The 17,465-nt window shown below is 43.9% G+C and overlaps 1 protein-coding gene across 7 annotated transcripts in view; it reads left to right on the top strand.

Annotated features, from left to right (window-relative positions):
• The window catches only part of RAPGEF6 (Rap guanine nucleotide exchange factor 6), a 110,444-nt gene that overhangs the window by 31,539 nt on the left and 61,440 nt on the right, over positions 1 to 17,465 (top strand). For 6 of the 7 annotated variants that reach the window (XM_050312547.1, XM_050312552.1, XM_050312545.1 and 3 more), the window contains exons 5-6: positions 3,010 to 3,079; positions 8,631 to 8,774. In XM_050312547.1, coding sequence (XP_050168504.1) covers positions 3,010 to 3,079; positions 8,631 to 8,774 — 214 coding nt within the window. Of the gene's footprint in view, positions 1 to 3,009; positions 3,080 to 7,483; positions 7,529 to 8,630; positions 8,775 to 17,465 lie in introns of those variants that run through there. The other variant, XM_050312550.1, reaches the window with a different exon arrangement.

The following is a 17,465-nucleotide window of genomic DNA, read 5'->3' as shown; positions in this document are numbered from 1 at the left end:
GCAAACCTCTTAACTAATAGAGAAGCAAAACATTTGTATTCTAGAGAAAAATATGGAATAAGTCATTAAGAAAGTTAAAATCTGTGTTTCTAAAACATGTTGCATATGTTAATTGAGAATGTTAAAAATGGGTATTTTTAAGACAGAGTGGTGGTTGTGGCTGGGGAGAAACCATATGCTGCCTCCTCCTTTGGAAGGAGCTCTGAGGAATAATCGATAACCCATCCATGCTGTGCACCAGGAAATAATTAAACTTGACCTATTGACTTGTTAATGTGAGGAGTTTAGGATTAGCAGGGTGGGTTTTGTCTTTGGAACTTAATCCTTCTCCGAGTGTTTGGTTGTTGTAAAGTGCCTGATGGAGCAGCAGTGATGGTGCCAAGAGTGTGACCTTTGTTCCAAGCACTCTCCTCTTCCTCCTTAGCTTTACTGCCATTACTTAATTAGCAAATGCTGCAGCACGAGCGGAGGGGAGCTGGACAGTTGCTGAATTTCAGGAATGTGTTTATGTAAAGCAAAGCAGAAAGGAAAACAACCCTTCCTCAACCTCGGAGGAGTTTGACAGATTGTTGCACAACAAAAACACTGTGCTTGAACAACCTGCAGCAGGAAATTGGAGAGTTTTCCTAACTAAAGGAGACATAGCAATAGTAGCAATAATCTGTTTTTGATAAAACTGATGATGATTATTTCTGTTTTTAAAAGCTGCAAGAACTGAAACTTCCAGTTGCACACAATTCCTTTAGAATTTTGGGTTTTTTGGGAAAAATTCTCTTGTATTTAGCTTTGTATTGTAAGGAATAGAATTACAGTTGTTTGTAGCTTTTTTTCTTTCTTTTTTGCAACTGAAAGTGATCCTATAGCAAAACTGGGCTCACTTTGCTTTTTGATTTGTGAAGAAATCCTAACATGGAATTTCAATTCACCTTGGAGTTGACATTAAAAATGACATTTCTGTATTTTCTGAACTGAATTAACTTTGTTATAATAATGAGAATAGTTCAGCCATTCTTTTTATGTATTGCAAATACACAAGACTGTCATGCCTGGCTCACATGCTGTGTGGAAAAAGCATGAAAGAAGGCATGAAAATTTTAGCTCCGAGTTTCTTAGTATAGATGTGTGAAAATGCCAGTTTTCTGTGTGAAACCTGTGCTTCTCCGGTCTGGGTGAGAAAATTTTAGTTGTCGTTTATCACTCCATGGCAATCATGTAATTTAAATATTTTTTTTCCCTTAGCAAAATCAAAACTCGACATTGGAAGCTGCTGTGCCCCTGTTAATTGTAATTCTTTATCCTAATGGGATTACACAGATGATTTCTGTGTTGGAATATTCTGAAGTAACTTGGGTAACTTCACAGTTTCATAGAATCACAGAATGGTTTGGGTTGGAAGGGACCTCAAAGCTGAGGTTGGAAGGACACCTTTCACCAGCCCAGGGTGCTCCAAGCCCCATCCAACCTGGCCTTGGACACTTCCAGGGCTGGGGCAGCCACAGCTGCTCTGGGCACCCTGTGCCAGTACCTCACCACCCTCACAGGCAAGAATATCTTCCTAATATCTAATCTAAACATCCCCTCCTTCAGCTTACTTTAGTTTAGCTTCAGTTTAGTTGCCCTTTTCCTGTAAGAGCACATATCCTGCAGGAGTTCTGGAGTGCTGACACGCAGTTTATGAGCAGGAGTCTTTCAAATGTTCTGTACAAAGTGGTGGTGTGTCACGGATCTCTGCCGTCGAGGTGACCACGTGTGCAGCTCAGACCTTGTGTGGCTGGAGTCTCAGATGTTCTTTCCAAACACAACCTCGGTGAAAACAGATGGAGCCGACCCACTTTTTAAGGATTTGTCTCCACACTTGTCTTAACTTCCTTCTAATTCACACATTAATCCCTGCTCTGCGTTAACTGATTCTTCAGTTGTCTCACCTGCTGGTAGGTGTTAAAACGTGACTGATGTTGACAGCCTGAGTTTGTAACACAGCAGCTACAACCGCTGAGCTGCTAATGCAGGGCTGCCAGTCCAGCCACTCTGGTCATCCAGGAGGTTGTTCCACGGGACAGGGGCCTGGGATCGCTCTCCTGTGGGCTCAGGGAGAGCGTGGGTCAAGCAAACCCACCTCAGCCATGGGGCTTGGAGTGAGGACAAACTCACTTTAATATGTGAAAGCAGATGTTCTCAATGGCAGGGGCCACTGCAGCACACATGGAGGGAGTTAAGAGGTCATTGGTGTGTGACACACCCACGTCCCCCAGCAGTGTCTCACTCAGCTCTGCTAGCACGGTGCCTTCTCCAGAGGTGATTCCCATAATGCCACCCCTGTTGGGTGTCCTGAAGGCAGCTGTCTGTGAGAGCTGATGAGCTGCTCTCCTTAGGTGCTGTATTACACTGCCCATCACACTTGGCTGCATTTGTGGCTTTCCATATTTCTTAAAGAGAGCCCATCACGGTGATGCCACCGCCTTGGGATGGCACAGTGAGCACCATAAAGGCAGAGGTCACAAATTAAGGCCCAGTGTTAGAGAAGAGATTCCCTGTCCTTCCCTTTGCTGGGAAAGGATGAAGGAGTGACATGGAGTTGAGGGAACTCTTGTTAAAAATGCTGCGTGCAAAGTAGTGTTTTGGAGTCTTTGGAATTAATGTATATTTGTTTTTACAAAGCCTGTTTAATGTTTAATTAAAATTTACTAATGTTTTCTTGTCAGAACTGAAATGTATTATAAGTGGTGTTTTGAGTATCTGCAAGTAATAATGATTTTACAAAAGAATATTCTTTATATTTAGGCATTACATAGCAGGCCATGATGAGGGCTGAATAAATTAAAAAATTATGATAATGATACTATCTGGATGGAATTTTTCACACAATAGTTTTCATCAATTTTTTTTGTCCCTTTTTTTTTTTTTTTTTTAAACAACTTGCACCATTGCCAATTATTTTGGTTACTGAAAAGGTAAAATAGGCCGTTCATCTCATTCTTTTTTGTTTGCTTTTTCCCCATCCCACTCTAGTTTTGGCAAGCAGTCTGGAGGAAAGCGAGGATGCGAATGTATCATATTGGAGCCTTCAGAAATGATTGTGGTAAGACAGATTTTTTCCTCATATGTATTTAAATCTATTGCTGGTTTCAGCAATTTTTTTCTCTTTTACAGCAGAAAGCTTATTGTAAAGTATTCTATAAAATTGCAGCAAAATTGCCTTGATTTCAATTATACCTATGGCTGCTCTCGTAACAGCAGTAGCTATGTAAATTTAATCTAGATGGGTAAATGATGATGATGATTAGGTCATTCTTTCTAAAATTATGCTTACTTGAGTTTCAAAAGCCTAACAGTCACGGCTGAGTTGAGCATTCCTGAGTCAGGCAATGACAGACTTCTATCCTGAATATTTCATTTACACCCCCATCTCCCATTTCATTGCTTTTAGTGGCCGTGTCTGGGAGGAAAAGCCTTCTACCTCCAACCCTTTGCGGTGCCACATGGTGTGAAGGCTTGTAGGCAGGAGAAGAAACATGAGAGTGCTTAGCAAGCTTGAAGAATAAGGATTTCAGCTTAGTTGTCACCAACCTTAATGCCCAGGGTTCCTTCTGCTTCTTCACAAAGCTTACTGGTACTACCAGGTGCATATGTAGATGATAGTACAGAGTGTTGCTTATGGAGTGTAGCTCAGCCCTTGCCAGGTTGATGTGCACATGCTGTCAGCAGCTGGAATATTAGGATTGCTTTTCCACAGTGCAGCCTGCCATTGTGCCCAGGAGTGTGCCTGGGGACACGGGAAGATCTCTTGCAGCTTTCATCTTGGATGTTGTTAATGGAGCTGGAACAAAACTGTTTGTTGTGCTGAGAAGCCACGTGTCTGTTAATCAGTCTCAGATCTCCAGACTGCTATTGATTTAGCTGCCTTAGATCTAGATATGGCAACATTAAAACTAATATTTGACAGTGTCTCTTACTCACTGAGTGTGAGTACCCAGCTTCTGTAAGGAACTTGTGTCTCCCAGTACGGTAGCAGTGGGGATGTCAGTGGTGTCCTGTGCCAAGCACACTTGCTGTCCTTTGTGCAGTGACAGTCTGACTCTGCTCATGGGCTCTGATACCATCAGTAATATGCTCTTTGCTGCAGCACATATTTTAAGCTACAGTATGACATGAAGTGCAGGTTAAGAGTGCAGGAAGCCTGTCTCCATCCTATGGAGTGAAACAGTTCATTTATTTTATCCCCAGTTACCAAACCTCTTCTGGGGGGAGATTGATGCCTTGAGGGATGGCACAGGACTGTCTGGGTGACAGTGTGTGCAACCATGTCATGGGAATGCCCCAGGCACTCTGGTTTGCCGTTGCTGCTTTGCACTGTTACTGTTTAAATTGCTGCTGTTGAGGATTTGGGGTGCTCAGTGCACCCGAGTCCAGTGCCTGGCTGAGCTGAGCCTTGCCCCTCAACGCTCCTGGCCCCTGCAGCACAGAATGGCAAACACTCACCCAGCAGATCTATTATCATTAGATATGAGGAAGATATTCTTTACAGGGAGGGTGGGCAGGCCCTGGAATGCATTTCCCAGAGAAGCTGTGGCTGCCCCATCCCTGGAAGTGTCCAAGGCCAGGCTGGACGGGGCTTGGAGCAGCCTGGGATAGTGGAGGATTGCTGGTGACTGACTCACTGCAAGTGCACTTGCAAATTTACATGAAATATATTTCATAGGCAAAATATAGTATGAAATTCTTAAGAAATACCTACGTCCTTCTTTGGTCACATCACCATTGTTGTAAAAATTAAAAAAAAAAAAACAAACCAAAAAACCCCAAAACAACAACAACAAAACCCAGGAAGATGCTAATAAAAGAGGAGCTTCTGTGCAGTGTGTGCTACCAGAGAGAAACTGGCCTTACTAAAATATTTGATGGAGAAACGAGTGTGTGTGTAACTTGAGTAGCTACAACTGTGCTGAGTGTTTTCAGAGGAGCACAGTATCACAGTAGCTGGAGAAGCCAGCACTGGCCATGTCAGCAACTTCAAAAGCTGCTGGGTGTTCTTGGAGACAAATGTGCAGCCCAGACAGTTGTTCACTGTATTTTAAATCTCTTGAATTATTCTGTAATTGTACTTAAATGCCAAGGAGAGTATAGAGATGCTTAAAAGTATCTTACATCCTTCTCTGGAACTTCAGTATATTTTTCCTGTAGGAAGATCGGAGAATTCAAAGTACAGAGTTGTGTCTTCTTTATGTTCATGTTTTACAGGTAAATGTAGCCAAAGGTGCTATTAACTGTATTTTCTGGGTAGTACTTCAAACAGGGTGAGAAAAAAGCACCAGTGTGGTGGTGCTGCACCTTGCTAATGATCTGCACTGACACAAGGTGTACTCGAGTTTCATTTCCCTGGTTAATTCTTGATAATTTATCTTAATTCTTTTATTTTCTCTCATTTTTAATTTGCAACACAATAATGAGGTTTAATACGTAATGAATATTTATCTTCAAGCAAAATAATTAGTTGGCTCCTTTAATGGAGCTAAAGAATGCTATCATTCCCTGCTGGTGACTGATTTTTTAAAATTCTTTTTTTCCTCTCTCCTGTTACTTTAGAATGTAAATCAGTTTTGTAGTGGGAATCCTCTGGGAACTGACCCATTTTAAAGGCCATAAAATGTGGTCAACTTAAGTTAATGAGGATAACACATAGTGTGTGAATGGGCATTGTAACTCATATTTTTGGAGGCTGAGCAATCTGTTGAATTAATAATAGGCCCATTTATCACTTAAGAAAATGGCCTGGAATTGCAGCATATCTTGGTGTACTGAAGTGTCCTTTCTGTCACTCCTTGGTGCTTTCATAGCCAGTGCCATGGGTGAATCTGGGGACATGGGAGCATCCTCCTGAAGAAGGAGGCTCAGAGGGGACCTTCTCGTTCTCTGCAATCCGTGACAGGAGGGGGGAGCCGGGAGGGTCGGGCTCTGCTCCCAGGGAACAGGGACAGGAGGAGAGGGGAACGGCCTCCAGCTGTGCCAGGGGAGGTTTAGGCTGGATATTTGGGACATTTTTTTCATGGGAAAGGTTGTCAAGCCCTGGCACAGCTGCCCAGGTGGAGTCACCATCCCTGCAGGGATTTGAGAGACAGGTAGATGTGGCACTTGGGGACAGGGTTTAGTGGTGGACTTGGCAGTGCTGGGGGAATGGTTGAACCTGATGATCTTAGAGGCCTTTTCCAACCTTAACAATTCCACCATTCCATACTGGAACTGAAACCATGAGAAGCAGCCTGCAGGGCAGTGTTCCCACCTGACCTGGAAGCCTGGTTGGAGCCGGGTCCTCCTGCCCCAGGGAAGTTGTTCTCCCTGGATTCCTCTGTAGGAGTGTTCATCCTGCTGGGGGGTGGGTGAGGAGGATGACACCTCTCTGCTAACAGAAAGTTTTAGTTTTAACCAGTTGAAATCAGGGCTGAGTGAGGGCACCTGGGTCTGCCTGTCCTGTTCATGCACAGCATATCAGATACTGCTTTTGAAGCGTTAACAGCCTGATGGTCAGCTGGACTCAAAGTGCTGTTGGTGCTGGTGGTACTCACCTGGGAGCTCTGTGGCGTGGAGGTCTTTCCTGGTTTCTGATTTTCATGTTGCTTTTGTCAACAGCAGTGCACTAACTGAAGGAAGCAGGTGGTCTCAGTTTCTCAATTTTCAGCACTTGTTTGTTTTGCCTTAGTGCTAAAAAAATAATGTATTTATGCTCACTTCTTAGTTTTCAGTTAGAATTGTGGAAGAAAAATAATTTCCTCTTTCACTTGAGTGTTTGTTTTACTTTAGCCTTAGAAATACCTGTTAGTCTGGGACTTCTTAATAATGAGAGTCCTCAGTTTTGGAAGCGTTTGTCCAGCCTCCTCAGCAGTCTGAGGCCCAGGTTAGTCTCTTCTGTTGGAGAAACTCACTGCTTGTTTTAGTTTCTGTGATCTTGTAAGACTGAAAGCAGAGGAAAAAAAGGATAATGCATTAAAAACGAAACAAGAACAATTCTGGTTATTTGATGAGTACCAAACCAAACATCCTGACCCTGGGAAGCCCTCTGTATAATTTGAGAGTAACATTGCTGCTAACTAGAAATCCATACTTTATGCTAGGTGAAGAAAGGCTTCTGTATTGAGTGTCTTCCTATATTTTTTAATGATTCTAAGTGGCCTGATCAAAAGGGCTTTTTATTTCTTTTTGTGTTTCTGCCCGCCTGCCTCGTATTTTTACTCCCTTGTACCATCTTGCTTACAGCAATACTGCAGCTGGATAGCTTTGGTCGTTGTCCTGGGTTTCACCTTTTCTGCTGAAAAGTGTGGTTGTCTCTTGCAGGGGGAACTTGGCTTTTCCAATTTCTTTTTTTGACAGTACTGTGATGTGAGCTTCACTCTTCTAACTATTATATCTTTAACCTGTGTTGTTAATGTCTTTTTTTCTCTGTGGAATCAAAAATAACCTACAAGACAAAGCCAGCTGCTTGTACCTTCCTCTGACCTCAGACAGACTTAGCTGTTTGGAAAAAATTATGTGGAAGGTAAACGTGATCTTGCTTTTGTGATGGTTTAGGTCGTTTAGTTGCTTTCCTGTTCCTGTCTGTTAAGTCTGTCTGGGTTTTGTTCCTTTTTACCTTTTGAATTTTAATTTTGAGATAATTTACCTGAGTGTGTGAAGTGAGGGCTGTGTAAGATCACACAGAGGTTCTTCTCCTGTTCCAGTGGTAAAGTCTGAATGTTTAAGATTTTCAAGTGAAAATCGGAGATGGAAAAAAATAAAAATAAGCTATTGAGGATAGTAAAAACCTCAATATAGTAAATACACTGTAGAGAGGCATCTTGCCCACTGCAGCTATTTGCATGCATGTCTGCTCTGCTTCCTGCTGGGAGATATTTTTCCAAAACATCAAAAGGAAATGGGAAAGGATGAGACTACTTTTTATAGGAAAAAAAAAAATTGTAACTAGTGAGATAAAAGGTTTCATGTTGGCTTTTACTAACAAGATAAATTTACCTAATTTTTAATGTTTAGTCACAAATAATATTTAACATTAAGATATGAATCAAGTCCCAGTTATTTCTTCATAATCTGCTGGAAGTGGTTAGAAGGCAGTATGACATAGCTGAAGCAGCTATTTATAAAAAGCTGGAATATTTGAAGTTGTTTAGCTGTGACTGTTACTAGAAATAAGCTAGCTTTTAAAAATTACACTAATAAAAACGGGATATAATTCAGTCTCTTTGCCAGATTGTAAATCCACAAAGAAATGGTGAGTTCTGTGTTGAAGATGCGCTTGAAATGAGCAGTGTGTGTGACTTGTGTTGTGTGATACATGTGGGTGCAGACGGGTTTCTGCTGATGAGTGACGTTCTTTAGAGGATACGTGGGCCTTTTTTACTTTTTTCTTCTTTGAAAAAAAGTGCTGTTTCCTGGAAGGAAACTGCGGCCTCCGGCTCATTGTAGTGAGCAGCTCTGAGAGCCGCAGAGAGGTTCTCGGAACGCCGGCGGCCGCTCCCTCCGGAGCAGTTCAACCGCCCCGAACCGATGTTTGCTCCTTCCCCATGAGCTTCACACGGCTCCATCGGCTCTCGGCGCTATGGAAGAACTGGATGTTTAACCAGGAACCCGAACGTGTGTTTCAGGTGGAGAACTCCAAGGACAATGAGGAGAACATCCTGCAGAGAGAGGTCCCTGTGCGGCAGTCCCGTCGCAGGTACAGGAAGATCAACCAGCGGGGCGAGCGCCAGACCATCACGGACAACGTGGACGCCAGCAGCTACGTGTCGGTGAGTCTGCTCGGCCTCAGCCTCCTGGGCAGCGTGGGCTCTGCAGGGGCTGCCTGGCATTTTCTTTTACTCACACAAGGCTGGTGAAGTAGAGCAGTCCATGCTTGTCATTTTTGAGACCACTCTTTGCCAGAGAGCAGTGGAGTGGTTTGGATTTCAACACTGTAGGTGGAAGTGAAGTTCAGGCACTAGTTAGAAAACACACTGGGTTTTTTTGGTTTAGGGGTCAAGCACTATAAATAAAGCTTAACATGCTCACTGGACAGAGACATGGTCATTCTTGGTTTTTGTTGGGTTTACATGGAGTTCTTTTGGTAAGATGTAGGAATTGTTGGGTTTCTTTTCTTTCCTTAGTAAATTTGAACTGTGATTTCAAATTGAGTTAATTCCAAATGCAGTTCAATACAGCATTAACACTGTCATACCTAGTCGTGTTTACTTGCTTGAAAATAGTATAGTGGTAGTTCAAGCATCAAAAAAAGTAACAACAGCTCATTTGCTGCTCTGAAATAACAACTCAGCCTCTAAACTCTGCACTGTGTTGAAGGCTGGTACCGCTGTGGTTTCAGGGCCACAATGCTTATGTGAAGGTTTCTCTCTTTTTTCCTCTCTTCTTCACATGCAAACTTCCTGCTTGGTGGCGGGACATACATCTGATCTAAACAAATTATTTAACTGAAAATAATTGTTCTGGATACTTTGATTTGCTCTGAAAATCAAAGGTTAAAGCCAGTACTAATGCTGAAGTACAAACCTTGAGTAGTTTCTGTGCACAGAAAAGGAAAAACAAATTCTGTTTTTCCCCTCTTCCCCCATCTTCCTTCTCATCTCCCCAAAAGATACAAAGTCTTTCTCAGTTCATAAACTTCAAAATATCTGATATGTGCTGTCAGATATGAGTTTATAACTTATATAAACTGCTGGTTTTCCTGTATGTTGGTAGTGGTTGGGTCGCAGGTGGTGATTTTAGGTCTTGCACAGCAATAATGCGTCTGTGACAGGAAGAGAATATGCTGCTTGAAGTTTAACATCCTCTGCCATCTCATTTCTAGAACTGTCACATGTATTGGCTTTTATCATTAGTAAGCCATTGAATTAGTAATTGAAGAAATGAGATGTTGGACCCTCATGCTCTGGGCAGACCAGCATAAGGCTTCATTAGGAATTAAATTCCAGTGTGTGTATGACAGAATCTATCTCTGTCCCTTTGGTTTTGTGACAGTCAATAAGCACACAGATAATAATTCTCAGATTTCAGTGCTAAGAGGAGGAGAATCCAGGAACAGCTGATGCTACCTGTGGTGCTTGCCCAGAGGGGTGCGTGAGAAGGGCCTTGGCATCTTTGGTCTGAGAAAGCCCAAGTCACACAGCTTTGTGAATGATTCCAGAGCTTATCAGTTATTGCTGCAAGGAGTCGGTGTGGTACATTCACAGGACTGTGATGAGTCAGCAGATGATGTCCTCATCAGGATTTTTCTTCTTGTGGATTTATTTTTCTTTGTGTTGAATTATTTCCTTGTTATCAATGATGTGGAGCACCCGTGGGCCTGCACCTACACTTGCTTGTTGCAAACCTGGTGGCTTCTTCAGATTTGTTAATGTATATATATAGAGAGAGAGATCAGTATTTGATGGAAATCAAACAGCACATTCCTAAATCTGCTTTAATGTCAGTTAATTAGGAATATGTAAGAAGAATCCTGTTAATGCTGCTGAGTGTTTTCCTTGATGAGTGAATGCTACATGGCAAGGAGTAAACAACCACCTCTCTGCTAGCAAATCTGCAAGCTGGTGGGTTTTTAGCAGTCTGAACTGAAATACCAGTCCTTGCTTTGTAGACTGTAAGCTCCTAATTGGGAAGTGTCATACTCACAGCACTCAGGGTAGCAAGAAGTAATTTGTAACTCAACAGATGACTCAGAATAAAAATGTGATAACCAAACTGCCCGTGTGACAAGTAAATAAAAATTGGGGGCCTATATTTTTCCATACCTGGTAAGGTAATGAATTTTTTGAGGTAGGGTTAGTTCTGTGCCTGGGTTTAACTCCTGCCTGTGTAAGCCTGCTCATACATGGCTGTTGGTTCCCAGAGGCCTTGACAAACAGGTTTTGTAGTGTAACCCTTGATTTGGCACGAGAGAACATTTGGCAGAATCATAGAATGGTTTGAACTGGAAGGGACCTCAAAGATCATGTTGCTCCAACCCCCTCCCATAGGCAGGGAACCAGGATAAGGAGGAGGGGTTTTGAGTGAAACTTCCATTTGACAGGAACTTGCAAAAGTTTCTGCCAGGGTGGGAAAGCTGTTTACAAACTCTCCAGCAGATTTCCTCTCTGGCATAATGCTGATGAATGAGCACAGAGTTGTATTTCCCTGTCCAACCTGGTGCTGAGTGCTCTGTGACAGATGCTGAATGTGCCCTTTTGTGAGCCCTGTGTGCTCAGGGAGGGCTCACAGCTTTCCAGCCTCTGCAAGGACTCCAGTTGGGCTCCCGTGGTTGATGTTGGAGTACTCAACGTGACACCATTTAAGTTTTTACCTGCCTAATCTCTCACACACAAGTAGTTTTCTGCTTTCTGAAGAAAACACACACCCTATAGGTACTGAAATTCAGTATTGCTTTAACCCAGCTCAGAATATTTCCTTAAATAGAAGATTTCTTGTGTTTTCTTTTAAGGAGAATTATCCATGCAATCTCCATTAACTCCTTAGAATGTAAATCTCTGCACATTAAATATACTGTGATTATATTTATGATTAAGGTTAATCTATGTTTTATAAAACATCCCCTGTTGGGTTGTGACATGAGCTTACACTCTGCTCCTCAGAGGGAGCTCCCTGCTTGATAGTGCTGGAACTTCTGTAGAAATACATGATTGGCCATGAAACCTAAATTTCTATGCAGATACTTTAAATAATATTTTAAATGATTGTTACCATTCTGGAAGCTCTTTCCTTTTATGCTTCTTAATTAAGAGAGTTCTAGTGCTTAGTTTAACTGTATATCTTCATATCTTAAATTTCTTCCCTATCCCCCAACTGAATGAACTAAAGTGAAAAAGGGATAATCTGATTGGCTTCTCTGGTGAAGGAGTAACCATTTAAATTCCTGTATTAAATTTCTGTGGTTCATGGAGCTGTGTTGTTTCACAAGAGCACTGGTTGTCCTCGGAATAAGTGTTTGAAGTTGGTTAGGATTTTGTTGTTGGGTTGTTTTTTTTCCTTCCAAGTAAAACAGAGCGAACACATGCTGGCAGTGCTCTCTGCTCCCTCAGAATGAACAGGTTTGTACTTCTGTTTCTGTCTTCACAGTGATGTGAATTGTTGGTGCAGTGTCAGCCCTGCCCTCGTGGGTGCCTGGGCTCTGCTCCCCCTCCAGGGTGCCGTGCTGGGATTGTTTCCCTTCTGCAGCACAGCCAGCCAGGCAGACCTGAGGGTAGATGTGTTTGGCAGAGCACTGACTGAATCCTTTCTCCAGGCTTGCAAGCAGCAGTGCTGCCTGGAGGGGTGGAGGAGGGGGCTCTGCGTGGGGGTCACGGCCAGGCAGAGGCCACGGTGACAGCCCCGAGCTCTGTCTGCCTGGGGCAGGGCTGAGCATCCCATCATTACGTCCCATCTCTTCATCCCTGGCATTTCTGGCTGCCTTAATTTTTGTCACTTATAGCTCTGCATCTCCCACGTCACCCCTGCTCTGGTGTCCGGAGTGGGGGAGGGAAGGTGGGGCTGGACACATTTGGCAAAAGCTGGTGCTCAAAATGAACAGATTAGGAAGAAATGTGCCACTGGTGTTAATTTTGCCTGCTCTTGCTTCAGATCTGATTTGTTAGCTTGATTGCATATCTTTGTGGTGATAAGCATCCAGGAGCTGGGGTCATCACAACTGAGATAAATACTGAGTCATTTCTATTCTTAGTCAGGCTCTCAACCCAATCAATAATGCAGCCATGGTTTTTAATTACAAAAGAAGAAAGTAATTGTGATCATCTCTGTTAAACTATGTCCCAAACTTCTGTGCCTATGCAGCAGGTGCTTAAAAAAACTGCAACCAGACTAACAGCAGATGACTTTTTTATGACAGAGCTTTCAAAAAAATAGTTTAATGATAGTTCTCTGGTGCTTTATAAAAATTAAATTGCTGTTTGGATCTTGGATCAAGTAATAAGAAAGTAAATGGTTTGAGAATTTATCTTCAGAAGTAAAAAATAAAACCTGAGATAGTAAGTTTTGCATTTATAATTTATGCAGTGTTCAAAACCAAACAGGGTTTAGGAATTTGATACAAATTTCTATGTGACTCTCAAACCTGTAAACTCAAATCTGTTTTTCTAATTAATGGCTGTGGTCAGTAATCTGAGGTTTTGGACTCCCCACCCCTGGCAGTGTCCAAGGCCAGGTTGGACAGGGCTTGGAGCAACCTGAGACGGTGGAAGGTGTCCCTGCCCAGGGCAGTGGGGTTGGAATGAGGTGATCTTTAAGGTCTCTTCCAACCTGAACCATTCTGTTATTTTGTGTATTTATTACCCACATATATTTTTGACTGTTCTCTCAGTGACATTTTTTAAAACAGAGATTATTTCTGTCTCTAAAAATAGTGTACGTATGATGTAATGCCTATTTCTGTGGAGTTGTGACAACATACTGAATTTTTTAACTTGTTAGTTCGTTGTAGAGCAGAATAAAGAAATTGGTACCAAACTTCAGTAGGAATCCCTTTTCTTAGAGATGCAGGTTTTTTTTTTTTTAATTCCTGTAAGAGGATGATGAGGTTTAAAAGATTTGTTATAATATTGCATTTTATGGGCAGTATCTTAGTATTTGCATCATGTAAAAATTGTCCTGGAGCCTTGTAGAAGCATTTATCTTCAGAGAAGTCTGTCACTGCAGACTGCTTGAGTGGCAAGGTTCTTGTTCTTTGATCATTACTTAATGTAATCCTGTCAGAGGCTGGAGGTAGCATGGGGGATCTCACAATTGGAGGGAATTAAGTCACATTTCAATATACTGGATCAAACCCATTAGGTGCTTTACCATTACTAATCCTTTCCTTTTTAAATGCTACAAAACACTGTGGGTCTCTTATAATCTATTTTTAACTACCAGGTAAATTTGCTGAAATGGTCCCTTTTATTGATCTAAACCAACTAAGACCGACTTAAAGCATGTCTCCAGCTGCCTCTTGCTAAACCTGGACACAGCATGGCTGGCTTCTGTTTATTTGGAATATCGGTTAATTTTAATGAGGCTGTGGCTGATCTGTGAGTGGCTGAAATCAGCAGTTCTTGAGCTGGAGGATGGTTCTCTTTGCAGCTCATTGCTTTTTACTGTGTTTATGTCCACACTTCCTCTTTTTGATACTTTTAAAAAATGCTTGAGAGAATTTTAACTTCATTGACTAATGAGAGGCTGAGGGAGTTGGGGCTGTTCAACCTGGAGAGGAGAAGGCTCCAGGGAGACCTTAGAGCATCTTCCAGTGCCTAAAGGGGCTACAAGAGAGCTGGAGAGGGACTTTGGACAAGGGATGGAGGGACAGGACACAGGGAATGGCTTCCCACTGCCAGAGGGCAGGGAAAGATGGGATATTGGGAAGGAATTGTTCCCTGTGAGGGTGGGCAGGCCCTGGCACAGGTTGCCCAGAGCAGCTGTGGCTGCCCCTGGATCCCTGGAAGTGTCCAAGGCCAGGCTGGAGTAACCTGGGATAGTGGAAGGTGTCCCTGCCTATGGCAGGGGCCTTGGGACTAGATGCTCTTGAAGGTCCCTTCCAACCCAAGCCATTCTGGGATTCTGTGAATCACAGGTAAATTTAGGTTTTGCTGAAATCCGCGGGTCCTGCAGTGCACTCACGGGGTACAGAAATTACCGTCGTCGATATCTGTCTGGGGGTGCTGTGTGATGCAATGAGGTACTGCAGGTTCCTTCTTCCTGAGGTTGTTTTTACAAACACGAGGTTTTTCACGGTCTCCATCCTAGTTTTGCGTGGGCTGGGTGTGATCCCAGCCCGCAGGGGCTCAGGAGCAGCTCTGTGCCTCCGTTAGCCGGGCACCCTGCAGGACAGGACCCTGAGGAAGCCCCCGTGTGCCGACACTGCCTGCAGCTCCGCTGAACTCCTGCCCTTTGAAGTGTTCTCCTCGCCGCTGTGGTGGAAAGGAAGCCGTGTCTGCAGCGTGTGCGCTTCCTGCGTGGGCCCCTGTGGGTTTGTCGTGGGCCGCGCGTGGGTGCGGGCGCAGCATCCGCCCCGTCTGGCGGGGAGAGGGGGGTACAGGGGACAGTCACTGTTAGGCTGGGCTTGGTGGGTGAGGAAGAGGCAGTGGATTAGGGAGTGCTTGAGCATGACTGGTGTAGGCTGTCTTTCCCAGGCCAGGCAGCTAGGGAAGGGTCCGGAGCACAGGCTGAGGAGCAGCTGAGGGAGCTGGGGGGCTCAGCCTGGACAAAGGGAGGCTCAGAGGGGACTCCTCATTCTCTGCAACTGTCTAAAAGGAGCTCATAGCCAGGTGAGGACTGGTCTCTTCTTCCAGGTAACAAGTGATGGGGTGAGAGGAAACCACATTGCACCAGGTAAAATTTAGATTGGGTATTAGGGAAAATTTCTTCATGGGAAGAGTTGTAAAGCACTGGAATAGACTGCCCAGAGCAGTGGTGGGGTCACCATCCCTGGAAGTGTTCAAAAAACGTGTGGATATGGCACTTGAGGACATGGCTTAAGGGTGAATGTTGTGGTGGCGCTGCATTGGCAGTGGAACCCGATGATCTTAGAGATCTCCTCCAGCCTTAACAATTGTGTGGTTCCGTGATTCTGCTGCTTCACTGGTGGAGCTGGAAACAACCTCTGGCAGGGTCCTGCTGGCATCCAGCATGGGAACCTGTGCTCGGCATCCCGAGCTCGCCCTGCTCTGCCGAGCTGCCCTCAGGCTCTTCCCTCTGCTTTTGTAAGCCAGGGGAGAATTGCCAGATGCGTGTTCGCTCATATTTTATTTTACATATTGATTTTGTCTGCTCGTTTTGTCAGCAGTGTTACTGTCAAGGGCTCCTTGAAAGCCTGCCGCCGGTTATAGTGGTCATTAGCAAAACACCAATCCTCAAAGTGTGCTGTGCATTAAAAATCTTCCCAGGAATTTCCATAGACCACTGGTGTTTCCCAAACCAATTAAGGAGTGTCTGCAGTTCCCAGCGAGTAACGACTTGAATAGGCTGCGTACAAAGTACGAAAATACTTAATGAAAATACTACCCTTTGGTGAAAACCTGGGTTTTTCAGATGAAAATTTTATCTTTTTAAAACTAACAATGTAATGCAACATGTTAAGCCCAGTTTATCCATAAACTTGCAGTTGGTTTTCAAAACTCACTTTTGGGAGTTTCCCTGAAGACTTTACAGACGTGACAAACTGTGAATTACAGGAATCCCCTCAGTTTGGAGGTGACATGTGCAGCTGTGTAACGGCACTTCAGAGTGATGCACAAATGAAACTGCATCAGACTGAAACTAGGGAGGATTTATTTTAAGCAAGCACCTGTATGTACTGAAATCTGGCTGCTGGCTGCAGTGTACAGCCCTTCCCGTGGCCTGTGGGACAGCCTGTGGTGGTGGGTGATGCCACCGTGATGGGATGTGACATCATTCTGCTGCAGGACAGATGGACATGCACTGTCCTGCCCTACCAGGCTGTGGTACTGAGTTGCTCTTAGGGAGAGCCACACTGGGAGGTTGCTAAAACAGCTGATTACCCACCTTTCCTGCTCTTCAGGGCCAGGTTGGACAGGGCTTGGAACAACCTGGTCTAGTGGAAAGTGTCCCTGGCCATGGCAGGAGGGTTGGGACAAGATGAGCTTTAAGGTCCCTCCCTGCCTGTTCTATGATTCTTGCCTCAGAGACTTTTTTTTTGGTAAACCTCTCTCCATCTCGAGTGAGATGAGCACTAAGTTGTACAGCTGCTCTCTCCACATGTGGTGGGGTGATGATGGGCCCCCTCACCCCGGTGTTGTCCTGCAGGAGATTTGTGTGTTTTCCTCCCCCTGCTCAGCAGAGCAGCAGAACTGCACTTGTTTGTGATAATTCAAGAAAAACTTGTGGGTATTTTTACATTTATTTCCTACTTGCAGTCCAAACACATTAGTGTTTGTACAACTGAGCACTTTTCACCAGGAAGCCTGGAACTGTTTGGAAGCAGATCCTGAGCACAGCCTGTCCTTCGCAGAGAAATCATCCGACACCATTAACTGGCATCAAACTGGAGAGTTGCTCAGACCTTGACCTGAGCTGGTGCTGGCAGTGCTGTGGGAGGGATGTACTCTTGTGCCAGCTTGTGGCAGAGGAACCTTTTCAAACTTCTAAATATTTTGCAAATTACCACCACAAGAAGCAAGAATTCAAGTCGTTATTACTGTGCTCTCCACACAATAACCAGTTATCTGTTTCTTCCTCCTCCTTTTACCACATAGACAAATTTACACTATGATAGAAATTAACTCAGTTCCTTGGAAAATGTCTGAGAAAATATTTTATATAGCATTATCAGAGAGTTAATCTCCGTTTTGATGGACCCTAAGGGGCTGGGTGGCATTCCAAAGCCATTCTTTATAAGCAGCCTCTTAGGCAAACTGGTCGAGACTGGTGCGTGAGGGTTTTGCCCAGGGCTCGTAACTGCATCGTGTCACTCGGGGGCTGATGGTAAAACAGTGCTCTGTACTGGAGAA

This window comes from Myiozetetes cayanensis, unplaced genomic scaffold, assembly GCF_022539395.1.
Source record: "Myiozetetes cayanensis isolate MyiCay16 unplaced genomic scaffold, myiCay2020 scf17, whole genome shotgun sequence".
Classification (NCBI taxonomy): Eukaryota; Metazoa; Chordata; class Aves; order Passeriformes; family Tyrannidae; genus Myiozetetes; species Myiozetetes cayanensis.
This window is presented reverse-complemented; position numbering and strand designations above follow the sequence as displayed.